Source organism: Amblyomma americanum, chromosome 10 (assembly GCF_052857255.1).
Source record: "Amblyomma americanum isolate KBUSLIRL-KWMA chromosome 10, ASM5285725v1, whole genome shotgun sequence".
NCBI classification, from domain to species: Eukaryota; Metazoa; Arthropoda; class Arachnida; order Ixodida; family Ixodidae; genus Amblyomma; species Amblyomma americanum.
This window is the reverse complement of record NC_135506.1, coordinates 23,085,430-23,106,014: the sequence shown is the minus strand read 5'-3', so window position 1 is coordinate 23,106,014 and position 20,585 is coordinate 23,085,430. Positions and strand designations below refer to the sequence as shown.

The following is a 20,585-nucleotide window of genomic DNA, read 5'->3' as shown; positions in this document are numbered from 1 at the left end:
AGTGTCGGCGTTGTGAGCGGAAAGCCACGAGCATGACTCCGGCAGGTGGTCCTCAGACCGAAACCTATAAGAGGCAGATGGGCCATCGAGGTCACGTGACCTTGCTGCGTCATCGCAACCTGCCCATTTAGTAGTGGGCAAACTGCCCACAGTGGCAGGTGGCAGTTAAATTAATGATTGGTCGCTCGGGAACAGCAACCTGTGCAGCACAAGGCCCACCTCTGGGAGCACCTGCCATTGCAGGCCAGTGGCACATCGCTTAACCGCTGCTCCACTGTGCCCGGCATTTAAAAAAAAAATCGGTGGTCGTTTAGCACTGGTTAAACCTGGAGTGATGCTATAGCTACAACTGGCCGAGTGGAACTTCGTCACGTGACCAACCAGGTGACTAACCACGTGATCAGCCATGGCGCCGCGCCGCCGGCAGCTGCTCCACGTCACGTGACCAACCACGTGATAGCGTGGCGGCAGGGTGGCTGAATGCTCGAAATGCTACCGTATGATGTAGCTATCGCTACAATATTTGTGTGAGCACAGATTGCAGCGCCGATTCTTTGCTGTTTAAAGAAACCTGTGACCACCGTCGTTCGTCGAATTCAGCTAATCTGTTGTTTATTACTCGTTTGCTGGAACTGAAGATTTTCATTTCAAATTGCCAGACATTTCTCGCCTATCGCTTTCGTGACTTCAGGCAATTGAAGCAACGGTGCATTTTCTTACCTAAAATTTCACGCTCACCTCGTTCATTTCTTTTAAAACGCTTTGTACTTCGGAAAGCTGTAAAGCCATTAAGTGAAAGTGTTTGTTCAACACGTTAGTCGGGACTTCAGAAAATGAAAGCTAGCACTTCCGTACGATTGAATGTCCTCTTCTGAGCCTTAATACCAAAGGCACAAAGTTTATTTTGCGCAGTTCGAGAAACCGCTCGGCGAGGTGAAATTGTTGTTCATATAGTCGACGAGCTTCCTGATGGACTTCAGCCTCGCGTAGGAACCCTCGCCGCATTTGTTTTCGGGGTCGTCCATTTCAACGTCGAACACGGCTATGCCATACTTGAGCGACGTCCGGTCCTTCTTGCCTTGGCAGAACTGATGCGCGCAGAAAACAAGACAGTAGAAAAGGAGTTAGTTTGTAAGCACACAATGTCATTTTAAAAATGAACTGGCTTATTTACTTTTGTTATTTGTAGAGCTAGGCTAACCGGCTTATCTCATGAATCAACAAAAGCTGTTACAGCTATGGCAACCCAAAGGTTTTGGTAATTTGAGCTTTGGTAACCTTTGGTAACTGGAGGGTATCATGAGGGTAACATGAGGGCAACCCGCGGGATGCGCATTCCTCCACACTCGTCATAACCTCCTCCTTCCAGGGCAGCCACCCTCTGTGTTCTTCACGTGCCAGCCAGGTTCCAGTCGCGCATTCCTCCCCTCTAAAGCGAAAGGCGTAAAAAAGAAGTAAGCCGTCTACTTTTACAGTATAACTCGTTTTATAACTCCCTTTTATGAAAAAGAGTGATCTAGAGCACAGCTTATTCCCTTTTTTACTCCCATTTAGGCGTATTCGTGTTTTAGTGTGCCCCCTCTCGCCGTTGTCCCTAGCCACTAGGCTACCCGTCACCTCCAACCCTCTCATTTTTCCTCTTCCATATCTACCCTAAAGGTGGAGAGGGAGAGCTCCCTCTCTCCAGTTTTCCACTTCCCATCCTGGCAGGTAGCTGCCACCCGCACGCTTGGGCTGGCAGGTGGTACATACAGTTAAGTGGCGGGTGGAAATTGAAATAAATTTCAATGATTTAACTTGCATTAAATTCTATTAATTAAGTTCAAATAAATTAATTCACTTAGGAATTGAGGCACCGCGGCTCACGATGTATATTCCGCAGTAGAATGAAGGGCAATAGTTTATGGCTAAAGCTGTAACATCTTTCGCTGTAAAACTTTTTCCGCAGCAGCCTGCGTGCAAAGGGAAGATTTAATGTAGAGCGCACTCACCCCTGCATCCTCCACTCTTTAAAACAAAAATAAAAGGAAAGCACGCGTTCTGCCAGCGAACTATACACAAACAAGCGCTGTCGCAAGATTCACTGACCCAGTGCACGTCCGCTCTCCGAAAACATGCACCAGCCATGGGCGCCGCGACTAAAGGAGGAATTTCTTCTTCTATTTCTTCTTCTTCTTCGTTCTCCCTCTCGTTTTTGTTCTACCTCTCTCCATTTTGCTTACTCATTCCGAGGCTTCACGGACACCTTTTGCTTAATGACGGTTTTATCCAAACGCATTAATATATTAAATGCACATACATCGCAGACAGGGCCGCCGCGGTGGCTGAGTGGTTATGGCGCTCGGCTGCTGACCCGAAAGACGCTGGTTCGATCCCGGCCCTGGCAGTCGAATCTCGATGGAGGCGAAATTCTAGAGTCCCGTGTACTGTGCGATGTCAGTGCACGTTAAGCAACCCCAGGTGGTCGAAATTCCGGAGCCCGTCACTACGGAGTCTCTCATAGCCTGAGTCGCTTTGGGACGTTAACCCCCCCCCCCCCCTCCCCCCGCAAATAAACATCGCAGACTGGTATCAAACCTGGCGACAACGCCGAACGCCATTCCCTTACGTTAAAACTCAGCGTTCTCACTGGGAACAGCTTTGTGCCTCAGCAAAGGGTTTTTTCTTGGCATACTTTCGTCGACGTGACGGGCTAGGCGTACAATGCCGGCGTGGAGTGTTAGCGTCAATATGAACCGCGCCTAGCCGGATGCAGTGCTCTGCTTCCTTCGTTAGTGTCAACAAAAGAAACAACGCCAGGTTAGAATAACCTGGAAGAGTGGCCGCTCACCTTAACTGCTATTGAGCGGGAGTCGTCGAAGGCAATAAACCTCTCTTCTTTCGTACTTGAATAGAAGGGCCCCACGGGATCTTTCTCCGAGAAACCGAGCTCGTAGTTGCCGTTCTTGCAGTACTGCGTCGCGGCGAGGTGTAACAGATGTGTGAGCGAAAATGTCTCAGCACTGACCGTCGCTTACAGTGGATTCGTTCTTAATGTGTTCAAGGCTATTGCGACAGCCAGGAACCCGTTCTCGAAAAAAAAAGCGACGTCATTTGTCACAGTCGACATATTTCGTCCGTTTAAGCTTTCACTGCTTCTGCTGGCACTGCCAGTCCTGCCAAGCAGAGAAAGATGCTACAGAACAACACCGTGTTTACGAATACAGGGGGCAAGAGCGCCCTGACTGGACAGCGCTGGCAACGGGTCACTCTGTACGGGTCGCTTGCAGACGCCGGAGGTATTAGTGGCGCCGGCGTATTCTAAGCTACGCGGTTAGCTTATAATGCTGCTTCTGCAGCCAAACATTCCTAACCCTGCCTTCTCCATCTCCGTTTCGCTATTTATCGTGTGAATAGCCTCGTCTGAACCAGTAGCATCTAAATTCATAGCCAATATATTTATTTATTTAGTTAGTTAGTTAGTTAGTTAGTTAGTTAGTTAGTTAGTTAGTTAGTTAGTTAGTTAGTTAGTTAGTTAGTTAGTTAGTTAGTTAGTTAGTTAGTTAGTTAGTTAGTTAGTTAGTTATTTGTCTATTTATTTATTTAGTTACAATATACTGCTAGCCTCACTGTGGAGGCTTTCGAAGGACATGGATAAATTACATACACACATAAAAAAATGTTTACAGTCAGATTAGAGCAGGAATGAAAATAATAATTAAAAAAGAAAACATTGCTTTCAAAATAACTGGAAAAAAAGAACAAGGCAACGCAATACAATCCGATAAATCATGTACACAGAAAACAAAATAAAAACGAACAATTCCAAAAGAGTGCACTTATTACGATTCAGGATTTGACAATCCTTCGAAAACAGCTTCAAACGATTCACAGGTGACCACATCATTCGGCAAGGCATTCCAATCTCGGATGGCTTGTGGAAAGAACGAAGATTTTAACGTGTCACTATGAAATCTCCACTCGGTAATGTGCTTAGAATGCTTTGTTCTCGAGTTTACTGAGTTATAAAATGACAAGTACTTATTTTTAATGCATCATTTAAAAGTAGAAAAAGAAACTTTAGCCACAAGAATTTCGCCCTATTTTGTTTTGTTGGAAGATCGGCTTCGCGTAACAGTGCTGTAGGGGAATCGCCGTACGGCGGTACTTGTTATAGATGAATCGAATGGCCTTTCGCTGCTGAACGCCTTTTAATTGATCAATGCTGTGGATAGTCGACGGAAACCAACAAATTATGCTATATTCTCGTACTGGACGAACAAGTGAGGTATACGCTAATAATTTGGTGTCAGGGGCAGCAGGTGTTAAGGAACGCTTCAACGAATAGAGCGCAGTAAGTGCCTTAAATGTTATATACGAAACATGTATATTCCATTTCAAATCTGATGAGATCAAAATTCCTAAGTGCTTATGTTCATCAACTTTCTTTTGTTCCTGGTTCTCAATGCAATAAGTAAATCCAAACGCACATTTCGCCTATTTGTATATTTGCATATATGTATATTTCGACTAATATGCCGCGAGCAGCTTCACGACGTCAACACCACTCACTGTACCCTCACCCTTATATTTTCCCGTCCCCTGTAAATGCAGTAGCGCTTCTGAAAAGCTGCTCCCTCCCGCGTGCTTTTCCTCTCTCTCTCTCTCTCTCTCTCTCTCTCTCTCTCTCTCTCTCTCTCTCTCTCTCTCGATTTCACACGTAGCCCCATCAGAACCAGTAACAGCAAATCGATGGCTTACATCCACTACATCGACCAACAGGGTCTCGTTACTCTTGAGCATCTCACTGAGATAAGCATTCTTCTCGCCCGGAGTGTAGCGTCTGGCCGCCATCGTCACACTGAGGAACAGGGCTGTGCCATTCATTGGTTGTTTCGCCAAGTAGTCCAGAGCTTCGTGTCCAGTTCTCTGTGCAAGAAAAACCATGCGCAAGTTAGTGGTAGTGCACTGCGCTGGATGCTTAAGCAAGGGCGTCTGCAATATCGACAAGCAAGTCCTTTTTTAATTTCGAAAGCGTTAGAAGCTTCATTCGGGGGAAAAAATGTAATGTCGGTCATACAATTCGCCCATTGCCTGGACAGGAGTGACGTTACCAAAACTGAAGTGGCGACTATGCATTTTAGATGCATCTTCACTGCGTCAACGTGCCTACTTCTTGACACATCCGGGAAACATCTAACCACGACTGGATGCCCAGACGAGATCTCTGGTCGTGCGCAGACAGACGTGTAGGAATCTGTGAACACAACCTTGAAAAAATGGCACAAAACTCAATATAAAGGCATCAACAGCTTCTAATGTGCCCGTGTGAATTCTTTATTTCGCTATAAAAAGAATACAACCGGCTCTTTTGAAGATGTGAACATACGACAATTTAAAGCAGGAGAACGTTGCACTCGTATGCCATTCTACTTGTGAAAATGGGGCAATGAAGCCAGCCTAGACCGCCTGACCGGGTATCTGAAACGCACGGACCAAAAGGCATAAAACATTTCATTTGTCACTTTGTTAATATAGTTACTGGGGACCACACCACCACTCGCGGAAAAGCAAATCCGGTAGCTGCTCCCGGCCTTTTTCAGAAGAACTACCGAAAAAAATTCCTGTTCTTGGTCATATCACGCTGAAGAAATAAGCTGGAATTTTGCGTCATGGAGGCGACACACAAACGCACTACCGCAACATATTGCCACACTACTAACTCCTCTAGTGGCGCCATACAGCGGCTAAAGTGCATTTCCTGGCAGTTGGCAAGCCTTGAGCCATCTCGGGGCTAGATGCTTTGTCTTCTTCATCTCTCGTGCTGCCTGCTGCCTTGCGCGTCCCAACGTCTTGCGCGTATAACTAAAGCAAGTAAACCAGCCCTGCTTACGTCAACCGTTTCTCAGTGAGAATATTCTCCAATACAATACAAAATTTACTATCTCAGTACACATATAGTAGGCTTGAGGAACTCCATCGTATAGCACATAACCCGGACAAATACGGTTAAGGCGTACTCCAATGGGCGATCCGGAGCAAGTGTTATTGCTCCGTGAAACAGAAGAGGGTGTTCTAGTGGACGATTTGGATTCAGATCCTGAGTTCTGATTGGACGGCTATCGTATGGTTCCTAGACTCTCTAGACGAACTGCTTCTTCGCGGATTCGGAGAGCTGCTAATAATAATAATAATAATTGGTTTTTGGGGAAGGAAATGGAGCAGTATTTGTCTCATATATCGTTGGACACCTGAACCGCGCCGTAAGGGAAGGGCTGCTCTTGGTTTTGATTTCGGGGCACTTTGTTCTCGGTTACAGTTACTCAGCTAGATTTCTGGAAATGCATGACGGTTGTGGCTGTGTATTTCAAGGTACGAGAAAATACTCGTTTTGCAAAACGTTAAGCTTTGTACCGGTCATGTGTGGTCAGGTGCGAGGACTGTTATGTACGAACGAGTGTGAAACTTGTGCATTCTGCGCTTAAGGAGGACTAACAACGTGAACTGATGACGATTAGCCTTAAAAACGGGACATCGAGTGGCGTTAAGTATCGACTTCATAGCAACCTTTTCGCGACCGGGATCGACTGGAAGGGAAAGAGTATGACGCGTAATTAATTTGCACTAGCTCACACGTTGTTTCTAGCTGGCAGCTCATTCTTGATCTAAGAAAGCTTCCCGATCAGTTTGCGGGAAAATTAGCAATGCGGCACACTGAAAAATTTTCCGGTGAACCAACCTTAACTCCGCATCACTAAGATGGTGCTCATGATAGCGGCGGTTAAAGGCAGCACTGGCAGGCAGTAATGTTCTATTCGGAGAATTTCCCTTCATGAAATTTTCAAGGATAAAATTTGACGAGAGGTGAATTTTGACGGATATCCAGGGAATCTTGGAAAGCCATATTATGTCGCTGCTTCAAAAATGATAGAGTCTTCGAGCTTCTCAGAGCAAACAGGGCCTCAAACAGGAAATTCTGAATCCAAGTGAGGAAGTTTTCGGTAGCGGCGTGTAGTTTTACTGCTAGCTCAAGTCACGGCAGAATTTGGAGTTTAGGGTGGTCGTGACATTGAATTAAGAGATGGCATCGCTGAAAGGTCGACCTACCATACACTGCCCTTTTATACTGCTTCCAGCGGCACCATGGCTGATGGTGCTGAACCCCGCAGCCATGCTGTCGACTGCGCGTGTGCTCGCTTTTCTGCTGTTCCAAAACTAGTAGAGCTATCATGAGTAATGCGAGGATCTTGATACTCACGAGACTGTACGCGTAGGAGTCGTCAGGCATACTCAGGTTTACCCAGGAAGTAGGCGGCAAGATTCGTCCGCCATTCCACTCGCGGTCGTCGTCGATTAAGTGCGTGAGCACCACGAACCCGTCCAGCCACAGTATCTCCCTGCCGACAACAAGCGGATTTACGACATACTATCGATTAAATTTCTTGTTTAACCACTGTGCTCCATTCATCATCTTCATTCCGCACGTCCAACATTGAGCAGACCCCCAACAATCAAATAATTATTAGACTACAAACAAAACATGAATGTCTTTGGTTAGTGAATAACATGTACGGCACCGAACAGTTACGCCGACAAAAAAAAAACTACGAATAAGTCTCAAAGGATGGCGTTAATACAGTAGTATATGTAGTTGCTACACGTTCGTACAAATCGGACGCTGGCAGCGAAGTCCTATAGGATCTCGTAACGTTTCTCTGTCACAGTGATACGAAAGAAAAAAAATATTCGTTCTACATTGAGGAGGAGGTATGCCCGGACCAGTGGAAGCAGTTGTGAGCTAAAGAGCAACTAGGGCAAGTTTTTTTTTTCGGCTTTCTCTCGCATTCATTAGCGCAGTACCACTTTCACCACACATTTTCGCCAACCAGTCCAGCTATAGGAACCGTACAGCATACTCCAATGGGTCTTTCAGGAGCAGCGACGATTTCAACCGCAAGTGCCTGGTCTTGAAAGATGATCGGTGAAATGCAGATTTATATTATTTATATTATTATATTATATTATATCATTATATCTATATTGTTAGATTTATATTATGTTAAGGACTTCTATTGCTGTCAAGTCGGATCTCTGATATTCTGAAGAATAGGGCGATTTTTGCAAAGCATCGCACATTTTACTCGCGGGGTGCTTCTTTACTACGCTAGCTACAGGAGTTCTTAACTGTGCACCTATCAGTATCAAGAAGATTCAATCTGGATACGTGGTGCTGTTGTCCTTTGGGAAGTATGCGGTCACCTAAAACTGCCACTGTGCTGGCCCCTGATCCCGTATACTGAAGTACATATTTACAGAGGCAGCATTAAAAGCTGTAATTGTATATCAGGGATATCGCTTTTATGGGTTTCATCGTGACCCAACACTGCCTCCAGGCTTTCAGTTATAGTTTTCGCTCATTTATGTCATTACAAGACGTAATGTAAACAAACCAGCACATTTTAAAAGTTTCGAAGCACTCACGCTTGCATTACAAGCGATTGAATAGGACCGTACACGCAGGCGTCCATCTTGAGACTGACTTATTTACGTTCAATAGCAGTGCCTGGCATGATATTGTGAAATGCGGCTTTTCCCAAATGGTTCTAAACTAAGCTCGAGCCATTAGCGGTATACTACACCCCAAAAGTGAATCATGTCGAAATTAAGCAGGTTTTGTGCACATGCACATGGGCTAGCAGTTGCACATGGGCACATGTGCACATGGGCTAGCAGTTGTGAAGTCTATAGGCTTACTAAAATGTAAGCGGTGCCATTTAGCTGCACACTGTACTCTAAACCCGAAAACGCCTACAAGGGAGTACAAAAAGGAGTAAGCTTACTCCCTTTTTTACTCCTTTCTGTTTAGAGTGTGGCAGCAAGTAGTCTTTATCCGGAATAGTATTGTCAAGCTGATTGGTCGCAATTTAGTTTTCATTGAGGGAAGGCTCACCTGTGGTACTTCAAGTTTCGGTTCCGTCTTTTACTTGTTGAAAAAGAGTCCCGGTAAAGAAAGTAGTGCGGCCGGGGAGGTTTGGCCACTTGGTCGACTATCTCTTTAAGTCTCTGTAAGTAAAGAGCGATTGTTATGAATATTACGAATATTGTGACTGTGAATATGTCTACCTTAAGCCAATTCGGGATACGAGACAAATAAAATGGCGTCAGCAGTCACCGTTTGCTCACAACCACCGCCTTTGATCTAAGTCAATCACGCGTTTACGGTGAGCTTACGGACTTTGGAGGATCGCCGTTTAAGAGCTGAACAGCGCAGAGTGCTCAAGATCGCTACCTCCCGTTTCTATTGCCCATCAGACAAAAATCAAACGGAAGCAAGGTGCTGTCGCAAGAGGGAAGGGATATAATTACCTTTCGCATACACTTCTCCATACGTCTAGTTTTGAAATCTCGCAGTCCTGCAATTATTCTCATGAAGCGTTTAAGTCAGCAATGTCAGACCATTTCGAATTCCAGGCTATATAAAATTATAATTGGTTTTTTGGGGAAAGGAAATGGCGCAGTATCTGTCTCATATATCGTTGGACACCTGAACCGCGCCGTAAGGGAAGGGATAAGGGAGGGAGTGAAAGAAGAAAGGAAGAATGAGATGCCGTAGTGGAGGGCTCCGGAATAATTTCGACCACCCGGGGATCTTTACCGTGCACTGACATCGCACAGCACACGGGCGCCTTAGCGTTTTTCCTCCATAAAAACGCAGCCGCCGCGGTCGGGTTCGAACCCGGGAACTCCGGATCAGTAGTCGAGCGCCCTAACCACTGAGCCACCGCGGCGGGGCCAGGCTGCCCTCGATTCAATTTTGTGCAAATTTAATAATAATAGGTTTTGGGGGAAAGTAAATGGCGCAGTATCTGTCTCATATATCGTTGGACACCTGAACCGCGCCGTAAGGGAAGGGATAAAGGAGGAAGTGAAAGAAGAAAGGAAGGAGAGGTGCCGTAGTGGAGGGCTCCGGAATAATTTCGACCACCTGGGGATCTTTAGTGCCGAGAGAGAGAGAGAGAGTGCCGAGAGATGGCGGGTGCTCCCGGCGGTGGGACTATAGTTCGATACAGGTTGTTCGGAGCAACCTCGCGCGACCAATCATTAATTTAACCGCCATCTGCCAGGTTGCATGAGGACGCCATCTTTTTATGGGTACCATCGAGTGTTCACGCACAACACACACGCAGACACGTTTTCGCTTAATGAGGCAAGTAAGGCTTACGCCTTAAAAAAAACCACCCCATGTGTGCTCTGACACATACGCTATCGGCCCAGTTATTTATCCACAGGCTTCCGTTGAGTGATGAAATCAACGCTGCCTGGAATTGAAGCTGAGGATTTGTGCTCTTGGACAGAAAGCAACGGGAAATAAGCGTCAGATCTCTTTTTGAGTAGAGCAAACTCGATGAGTCTCATTGCCTCAGCGCAAACTCTATCTTAAAAGTAGCCGCCGCGGTGGCTGAGTGGTTATGGCGCTCGGCTGCCGGCCCGAAATATGCGGGTTCGATCCCGGCCGCGGCGGTCGAATTTCGATGAAGGCGAAATTCTAGAGGCCCGTGTACTGCGCGATGTCAGTGCACGTCAAAGAACCCCAGGTGGTCAAAATTTCCGGAGCCCTTCACTACGGCGTCTCTCATAGCCTGAGTTGCTTCGGGACGTTAAACCCCTATAAAACAAACCAACCATCTTAAAAGTGCTACTTCGCATGCATCTATATGGGCTTCCACGAAAGCAAAAGCCACTACGAAAAGAATTAATACCTACCCGAAGAATCTCTAGCTGAGCGGACATGTTTTCGGGTTTGAGGCTGTAATGCTCGTTGTTGAGGTATCCCCAGTGGTATATCTTCTTCCCCCAGAAGTCTTCCACAACTTTCTTGGCCGCAGGTTCAGACACGGCGTCCGCAGCTGCGATATACTGGCTGCAACGAATGCGCCATGGTTTGCAACCGTTAGTGAGCTGTGACGAAGACTGACCTTGACCTTCTTACTCGACTCGGCAGACTCTGAAGAAATAGTCTGGTATCTGATAAAGCGTCATTTAACAATTCACCTCTTAGACAAAACTGCAAAACACAAGCGCTGCCATGTATATGAGCCAACTCAGTGCTGTGTTGAAGCTAAAACCGAAAGGATTCCTCAGTATTGTTATGTGACCGAACAATGTCATTTAGTTATTGTTGGTCAACTAGGCCTCACCTTGACATGACTCCGTATTCTTGCTCACCTTTTTTTGTAGAGTGAACGCGTCAATGTCTACCAAAGGTGCTACGATCACAGCAGTTGCAAACCTCTCCACATCACCAAAAACACAAACGGTATGAAGTGCACAAGGCTGCCCTAAAACATGGGTATAGTAGAGAAAAAGTGTTGCAGGGCGCCAGCCCGCAGGTCATCGCCGTATTTATATTAGGAGTATCACGATACCAATGGTAAAAGACTTCCAGTCCCGATATAGTCTTGACCGGGCGGATGTCGCGGTTTTAGGCAGGCTTGATTCTTTCCTTCCAAAGTGGCCGTCCGCCCCTCACATGCATACCCAGCCATCCTGGACAAAGCCACATTTTAGCGGGAAACCGCTTATGAACGAAGTTTTTTTTTTCATGTAACGTAAGATTTAACTATAACAATCAATATATCCGCAGTTCACCCGACGGCAGCCTTGTATTATTTTTTTCCTATTCACGTTTTTACTGTCGTCAAAACCGTTCCCCATTGGTTTTTTAGGGCAGTCATAATTGTTCGATGCGATTGGTGGAAACACTTTAAAGGAAAGATTTTGTCACATATACGAATATTAAACCATTACCTTCAATATTTTCATATCAATGCCTTACAATTTTTCAATTTTAACATTTTTTCCTGAGAAAGCTGGACATCTTGGGGAGTAGGGTCCCGCGCTGTCTCGGTCACAACGCTAATAGCGCCGCTTTTATGGTTTCCGCAGAGTCTATGACACGGCCGGTCTGGACACGACGGTGACGTCCGCGTTCTTCCACTTCGAGGGTCGACTCTGGAAGGGTCTTCTAGTCCCTGGCTGGAGACGCCAGCTGCGATGCCTGCCACAAGCTCGCGTTTTTACCGGAACGGTGCGGGTGCAAGCGAAGTCACTTCCATTCCGAGCTCCTCTAAAAGCTCACCGGTAGTCGAGGCTGATACCGTATTCCGTCTTCGAGTGTTTGGCGGCCGTCGCTGTGAAGGCGTCGAGCGACGCGTCGCCACTCTTGCCCCCAAGTAACGGCCCCTTGTCTTCGAGCGCCTGGAAGAAGCTGTATTCGCAAAGGCCATCCTCGGGAAAGGCCATTTTGGGGTCCAGCGTCGCACCGAAGACGCATAGCATAGCATTCGGCGACAGGGGTCGCACTGCGAAGGAGTCAAGAGGTCAGAGACTTTTAGAAATTATCTTTCTTCGCCTGCAACAAAAACATACTCATAGCATAGAAATTACCCGCCGCGGTTGCTCAGTGGTTAGGGCGCTCGACTACTGATCCGGAGTTCCCGCGTTCGAACCCGACCGTGGCGGATGCGTTTTTTTGGAGGCAAAACGCTAAGGCGCCCGTGTGTTGTGCGAGGTCAGTGCACGTTAAAGATCCCCAGGTGGTCGAAAGTAACCCGGAGCCCTCCACTACGGTACCGCCTTCTTCCTTTCTTCTTTCACTCCCTCCTTTATCCCTTCCCATACGGCGCGGTTCAGGTGTCCAACGATGTATGAGACAGATACTGCGCCATTTCCTTCCCCAAAAACCAATTATTATTAATTATTATCATATTCGCCATGTTCACACTATAGCCAGAATTGGTCTAACAGTTTCGTCCGAATTGCGACAATTCTCAAACGAACTTCCATTTGATGTATACATGTAAGCGAAGAAGAACTGAAACCTCTATACAGTATCTTCTCCAAGCAACGCCGATTTCTCTCCCGTAACGCCTTATATTATGTCACCTTTCTCTGACCGCAAGAGAGAAGGCTTTGGTATTTAAAGGTCAAAAAAGAATTCAATGTTCCAAACGACCCCGTGTATATAAAATCTATTGCTCACAGATTGACCACCTTTTGCATCCGCAACACTATACGCGACAATCAGACAACGGAACGCATCCTAGAAAGAAAACCTTGTCGCAGTCAACAGGGATTTCGTGAGTGACTACCGGAACCCGGGACCAGGGCATGACACGTCGTGCTCTTAACGCAGGATCCGCCGCTGACGATGGAACGCTGAGAGGGACGTACAAACGTTCGACAGCGTTGTCCCATCCGAAATTTCCCTACGAGTGCTTCTTGGGGAGAATTTTTTCGAATCTCGCCGTAAAAACTTTTCCATGCCTCACGTACACTATAATTTAAAGTTGTAAAGCTAGCCACAAAACTTGGACGCGCGGTGAAGAATCTTCTGGTCGTGTTGCACGCCGCGAAATGTTTGGTTGTTATCAGACATATTATACAAGAGTGGTCAGTGCGTCAGCACTGCGTTGTTCTAAAGGCACCTTAGGTCCACATTTTACAATTTCAATGAGGGACACTAAAATCCTAGCGCGAACAATAACACACTCGATGAAAACGATGGGCCATAACTTACTTGTAGTAGTTGTTTCTGAAAGCACCAAGGGCGGCATATTTTAAGTTGTTACCTTTAAAAAAATGCTAGAAAATTTTACACGATTTCTATTAAGGCAGAAAGACGCGCAAACGAATTTGCTGCTAACTGCGATCGTACCAATATCGAGAGTCGAAATCCGAGCGAAATAATAACGAAACCCGGCACGATTTCGGTCTCACTTAAGACATCTGCAAGAAAATGTTGGTAGACAACACGTGGCAGCCGACACAAATTTTCTATAATGCGAAACAGCGCGAATAAAGACGGGGACGAAGCGAGACAAGACACCACAGCGCTGACTTCAACTGAATTTTTATTGTGGAAAGGGGATATTTATACATGAAATGGAAGGGAACGCATGATGCCGCTACTGCTGGAATTGATACGCCTGATAAGATATTTAAAGGCGAAAATAAGAGGCTGCAACAGCGCACAAGGGTGACTGCTAATAACGAACAACAACGCAGTGCAAGTCAATGATGAACGATAAGACAAGGCACCGGCATTTTGCAACAAAAACACAAAAACAAGAGCCAAAGGGTCCTAAACCGCAGTACAAGGCGAGGAATGAAACTAGGGAGCAAAAAGCAGAGCACTAACAATTTGCTAGGGGAAAATAAAGCCAAAAAAAGGGTAATAAAATATCTAAAACCGTGCGAGAGAGACTTTAAAATTGCAGGGCCAAAAGGGGCAAATAAGAGGCTGCTCATGACATGGCGGCAAACACACCTGAAAACTGCTAAGAGCAAAAAGGTTCTAAAATCGCTGAAAATCAAAACCGAATGAAGAAATCACCTAGATGACATCTGGCTCAAATAATCTACTTCTCGTTTCGTCAGGGCGATCGAGGGAGAGCTGACACAGTCCTCTCCTAGTTTCAAGATGTGCAATGCCTCCATGATTTCGCGAGTGCTTTGATGGGCATTTTTATCTAGAACAGTGCAATCTTCTGTTTCGCATTATGGAAAAATACCAACTAGCCCGATCTGCCACTCTTACAAATTTTCTCTCTTACAGAATGTACAGGAGAGACTGAGCGAGTTTTTATAAACTCAATTTCCATTTCTTTGGCGTGACGCCAGATAATGGCACAGCAATAAATACTCTTCATGCATTGCTATGTTCTTTGAGCTCTTTGTGCTTTTTAGTAAGACTTTAGTTGACCCGACTTTCACTCTAGGAGTAGATATTATAAAAATCGCTTTAACCATATTTTCATGGAATTTGGGCTTTTTAATAACTTATTTTCCTGTGCGAGAAGCTAAATCTCACTCAGAAGAACTAGCAAAGGTTGCAAACCGTTTGTACAGAAAATTTATTTAATTTTTATTTTAATTAAAGTTTGCATGTGACGAGTTTTGTAATTCTATACGCTTTCTTAAGCAACTGAATGGAGTCAGTATGGAGCATATGGAGCCGGTATGGACTATATGGAAGCACGTATGGAAATTAACGGGCTCCATATGACGTCATTTGCACTTTATGAAAATAGTATGGCAATTATGCGGGGTGCTTATGGACTCCGTACAGACAAGATATAGATATCCATATTTTTTCCATATCTTATAGACTCTATATTTCCATAATTCCATATGAGCAGCTCCTTTAGAACGTTATGTAGAGTTGGCTTCACCCCACGAAACATTCAGTAACTCCCCGTCAGGATCTAGTCGCCAGAACACAGGTTCTGAATTGTGTTCGTTGTAAGCGTGACACCATTTACTGCATTAAGCTGAAAACTGTGTTTTGCTAGTACAAAAAATCCTTAAAGTGCCAGCTGGTTTGTTTGTTCCGTAAAGCAGGCAAAGAAGGAAAACGCTGACGGTAATAACTTACGTGATGGCGATTTCATCGTTTCCATTTCCATGGCAACTACAAAAGTACGGTAGGCACAAGTATAACAATAAAAGTAAATTTATAAAAACTCACTGGACAATATTGATACTCAGTAAAGCGAAATTTCAAGCGACAGCTGCTGAGGTATTTTCATTTCATGATAGATTCAGATAATTTCAGAGAGACATGTATATATGCGCAGTTAAAGACCCCTCCTTTTTTTCGCATGTACTCGTTCTTCCCCTAACACTCCTTTCCAGCCTGCAGGTAACCACTTAAGCGGTTACCATGGTAACCACACTCCTTCACTCGTTCTGCCGGTTACGTCGACGGCCTACGACACCGGCACCCAACCCAAGGAACGGGAAGTTAACAGCTGGGGTTTAGAAGTAAATCGAGCTGCACAATGCGCGAGCATAGGGCGATTATTTGGTATTGTAAGCAGAAAGAACAAGATCATGAATTAGTTTTGTGGTAACGAAAAGTCTTTATAATGTGCTGGGTTGCTTCAGAATAAAAATTCAAAGAGGCACTTCAGGCAACCTACGTGCGGCAATGCGAAATCATTTGTGCTTGCATCATGGCGCCATCTGCTCTGACAGCGTCGTACATTGCGAGAGGTGTTTTCAGTGGGTGCCGCATCATGGCGCTACGACACGCCAAGCAAGAAGTAAATTTACTGAAAACGTACTTTTGCACTCGGTAAAGTGCTACGTATGTAATTTGCAGGCTCATAATTACTCAGTTGTTCACGTACGCCTCTTAGGCAACTCCGCATTCACTAGACACGCCTTTATTCAGCCACAAACATTGAACCGTATGGGCGCAAACTGCCTTCGTCTCGCACGCCGCAGGCCCATGTTCGATTCCCACCTAGACCACAAGTTTTCTTGATTTTTCTTCATTGACAGTTCGTGCCTTTTTGAATTATGGATTGGATTATGATTTGGCTTGTTCTATTATAAATTGGAATATGAATTAGCTTGTTGGATGGCTATGGATTGGATTGCGGATTGGCTATGGATTGGTGAAAGCGTCACACATCCTGTCCACGCCACTCATGGGCCATAAAAGGATTTCGCTTCAAAATTGTCGGTAGTCAAGACCCATCCTGCCTTCAGTGTTGTGTGTTCCGTGTCGTTTTTTTCGCTTCCCTCTTATGATACAAGAAAAGTTTAGAATTTTCATTTAAACTTATTTCACATTAAATGGCGGGCGACTTGGTCAGGTATAATTTTTAGATAAACAGCGCAACGGCGTGAAGAAGAAAGAGGACGGAATGAGAGACAGCGGTGATGTGAAGCGACAGCGCTGTCTCATTCATTCTTCTTTTGGCCTCGTGCCGTTGTTGCGCTCTTTCAGCAAGAATTAATATTATTTGTTTCTCGCAGATGGAGCTAAAATCGCTGTGATATCATGCAAAGCCAGGTTCTCTTCTCATGCCGCGCCTAAAAAACAAAAATTGGAGGGAACACTTAGAGCATTAATGGGTTAGTGTCCATACATTCGGAATGGGTCATTCTTGACTTTACCTTCACAAATCCCTGTAGCCTCATGTCATTCCTAGAGTAGTAATTCGCTGGCTAAGCGAGGCCCTTTTGCCCTGCGTGGGCAGGTGACGGCACTGCCGATGGGGCTTGTGCGGGCCAGATTGCTCTTCTAGAGCAACCTCTCTAGAACAATAATTAATTTAACTGCCACCTGCCGCGGTGGCCAGTTTGCTCACAACCTGGTGCACATGTGATAACTCCACCAGGTCACGTGACCTAAGTGGCCCACCTAGGCTTATTCTCCGGAGATTTTACGCTCAAAAAGCACAACCTGGACACATTTCTTTATGTGTAAATAGTTTGTGCACATTACCTCTCCCCCTACCATCTATTGCTGTCCCCTCACCTCTTTCATTACATTTCTCCATTCTGCCTGCTATCCTTTATTACCGCTGCCCCAGCTCAGGTGCTTCAGTATCGATGGCAGATGCCGGGGCTAGCAAAAACCTTTTTCTCCTTCCTTTTTACTATTATTTTAATAAAAAAAACCACTACCACCACCACCGCTCACAAATCTGACTACGACGACGCCGTATTTTGTGCAGAATGGGAACCTCAATGCTATTGCTTTAAAAGCAGTGTGGCATACCACACTCAACCTTGTGCTTGTTATTTGTTCCATTATATTTAGTTGCATTCAATAAAATATGGTTCAAGGTGAAGACACATTTACTACCTTTCAGTAATCATATCCACGCACTATTTTTCAGTCTCCAACAAGGTGCCTTGTTTCTCGCTTCCGCCAGAGCGCAGAAGGTACGTTAATCCGCTCTGTGTTACTAGATGGTTATAGCGAAACGGGATCCACGATCCGCTCCCGTGCACCTTAAGTGCGCATGCGCTGATTGGTCCCGGCGCGGCAGGCGGGCCGGTACCTGGCGCCATCTGGCGCCACCGAGGCGATCTGCGCATACGCAGGGGCGCTTCACGGGAGCGGATCCCGAATCGCTCAGTGTCCTATGTAGCCAGGGCGAAAGATTTGTTAGCATGCTACTATACTTTTAGAGCAGGACACTGTCCAGGAAAACAACAGTAACAGCACTATAACACAGTCGGTGGACGCCCTAAATAATAATAATAATAATTGGTTTTTGGTGGAAAGGAAATGGCGCAGTATCTGTCTCATATATCGTTGGACACCTGAACCGACGCCCTAAAGTCCATTTGCAGAGCGGAGATCCTTGGCGGTTACTTTAATGCATGTGGTCTACGTGCTCGTGTTTCGGACTGCACCGCAGCGGTGGCCTAGTTGTTCGATCGTCCGCCACGCATGTGGGAAGCGCGGGGTTCGATCCCCAGTGCTGTCGGTTAACCACCGGTAAAACAACGGGTACAAGCTTCCCCTGGTCTGGTGTTCGGCTTCTTTAGGGTGAAATGCTTGGGAAATGTGTCTTTGACCCCACCTCGTGCAATGAAAACTACCTTATGACATGGCGCTCTTTCGCCACAGCTTCCCTTGCGCCATAAAAAGTCATCAACGTCATCACATCATGTTTCGGACACTGACACCGTGCGATTCCAGCGGGTAATATTTGTTGTGAATCTTCGATGTAAATTTGAGTTCAGAAGGTAATCGTCCATGTTTCTCTCTTATTATTCAGCGTTTTTTTTTTGCTGTAATACTGGGTAAGAGGCCTCATCTGCGTTGTGCCGATCTCTAATCTTTCCATTCATAAATCCTCAATCTATGAAAGCACAACGTCTAAGTTTATTACTCACTGATAAGCTTTTAGAGTTGCTGTGCTACTGCTCCGAAAAAGAGAACGAATTCCATCCAACAGTGCCTCGTAAAAGCGCCTCTGGCTTTTACTTCGCACGGCTATTCATCTCCGCGAGTCTTGCTTACGCTTTCGAATATCGGATCAAAATATGTTATAGGTATATGCACTTCGTCCAACCGCATTGTTTTCTTTTTTAATGGTACTGGCTCCCTTCATTCAACAAACCTGTAAGACACATTCACAAGTTTGCCAGAGAAAGAGCATGAGTCGCTATTAGGCCTATAGCCAGAGATACGACAAACGGTATTTTCGAAATTCTTACTCTCATCTGGTATCGTTGCCGGTCCTGAAACAGCATAAATGGAGACATCAGGCGTTTCACAAATGCCAGACTCCCTCCTTATAAAATCGCGTCGTTATCTTCATGCAAAAAATCATGTCATGTAGCGTGCTCACATCGCTCATAATGATTGGTCACATCACAGATCATCCAACGGGCCGATTTAAATCGGTCACTAAATCCGTCAATTCCACATCGGCCATTTGGCCTTATTAAAGTTTAATGATCGGGTACGTCATCTGTCAACTGTCATCTTTGGAAAAAAAACTTCCAGCTGAACCTCCAAACACAGCTGTTACGGCCAGACCACTTACTCTAGGCGCGCACAATAGTGACATATCCGCAAGTCGCTCGCCGAGGCCACACGTTTATAGTTTCGCAATCCGCCTTTCTCAAAAGGCCGCTTTGCGCATGCGTGCCTCTTCTCCATCTTCACCCAGTGGAGCCGGAAGGGAAGAGGCGCGCATTCCAGCTCCTACTGTACACGGCGCAGCTCGTATTAGTAACGGGCGCAGGCGACAGATGGCGGCAGCTGTCAAACTTGCCACTTCGCAGGCGCAGATCGCTCCTCGTGGAACCAAATCGCGCCTGCGTCTCCCGCGTGCGCTTGTTTACAGCCTGAAGCCGAAAAATTTCCTCCACTCCCTATAGAGGGCGCCACATCTTGTGAAAAGAGGCGGATTGCTTGCCTGGAAGCGCGACCGGCCGTGTTTGAGTCAGGCCCGAAAATTCGGTTACAGCCGTTAGGCCGCAGTTTATGGCGCTCATCTCCGAATCATTTGCAAAGTCATGCATTTCAACGTGGTCATAAAGCGAAAACGTGTTCCGTTCTACTTACTCGTCCTAACAGGCCCACGACGCGTAGCACGCACAGAAGCTGAAAATTACGAAGAAAAGACGGTTTCCGCACGCTCAAAGATAAGCCATACTGTGCAATCTCAAGGAGCAGTTATTTATCCACAAGTCTAATTCATTAAATAATTTGGTCACCTTCAGCCTCTCTGTATCGGTCCCCGCCATTTCGCATTCGTTTTTTTTTAGGGCGGTTTTGTTTCGTCGTTGAAGACAGAATGATCACCATAGGGTAGTTCTCTGCCAGGCCACGAGTGTACGGGATAATTGCAAGAACATTAGAGTTAGTGTATGGGCGCCCTACCGGAGCCATAGTTTCGGGTATGATTCCTACGCGCCGCTCGCATTTCTATTCCCCAAACGCGTTCACATGATCCCTATGCATTCATGCGTTGCTGACAAACCAACACATCCGCATCGTTCAGCCCTCGACTGCTGCTTAAAGTCCGTTGGTTCCCCTAATGTTCTCGTGCTTTGTGGTCTCTAAATTGTTTTTTTCTAGTGCATAAGTTTATCGAAAAGGTCTATTTGTATCAAAAGGGCGCAGTTTTATGACATTTTTTCTCTAATTGTTGAAAACAACGCTCTAGCGACTTGTGGCGTTTACTACAGATGGCGCCACCGATCCGCGTGGCAAGTATTTTGTGAGACAACTCGTTGAGATAGGTCTTGGTGCTGCGGGAGCATTAAAATCTTGGAGAACACTA

The 20,585-nt window shown here is 45.8% G+C and overlaps 1 protein-coding gene and 1 long non-coding RNA gene across 2 annotated transcripts in view; both read right to left on the bottom strand.

The window, feature by feature from the left end:
- Window positions 1–871: 871 nt before the first annotated feature.
- The window catches only part of LOC144108080 (uncharacterized), a 30,328-nt gene continuing 10,614 nt past the window's right edge, over window positions 872–20,585 (bottom strand). The window contains exons 4-10 of the mRNA XM_077641360.1: window positions 12,119–12,341; window positions 10,744–10,900; window positions 8,930–9,042; window positions 7,238–7,376; window positions 4,741–4,908; window positions 2,831–2,953; window positions 872–1,088 (exon numbers count right to left, since the gene is read on the bottom strand). Of these exons, the coding sequence (XP_077497486.1) occupies window positions 900–1,088; window positions 2,831–2,953; window positions 4,741–4,908; window positions 7,238–7,376; window positions 8,930–9,042; window positions 10,744–10,900; window positions 12,119–12,341 (1,112 nt within the window). The 3' untranslated portion in view covers window positions 872–899. The remainder of the gene's footprint in view (window positions 1,089–2,830; window positions 2,954–4,740; window positions 4,909–7,237; window positions 7,377–8,929; window positions 9,043–10,743; window positions 10,901–12,118; window positions 12,342–20,585) is intronic.
- Window positions 15,416–19,906, bottom strand: LOC144106744 (uncharacterized). Its single transcript, XR_013309105.1, has 3 exons — window positions 19,865–19,906; window positions 19,009–19,032; window positions 15,416–15,451 (listed from the first exon to the last, which is right to left on the bottom strand). It is a non-coding gene; the product is annotated as an uncharacterized LOC144106744 (long non-coding RNA).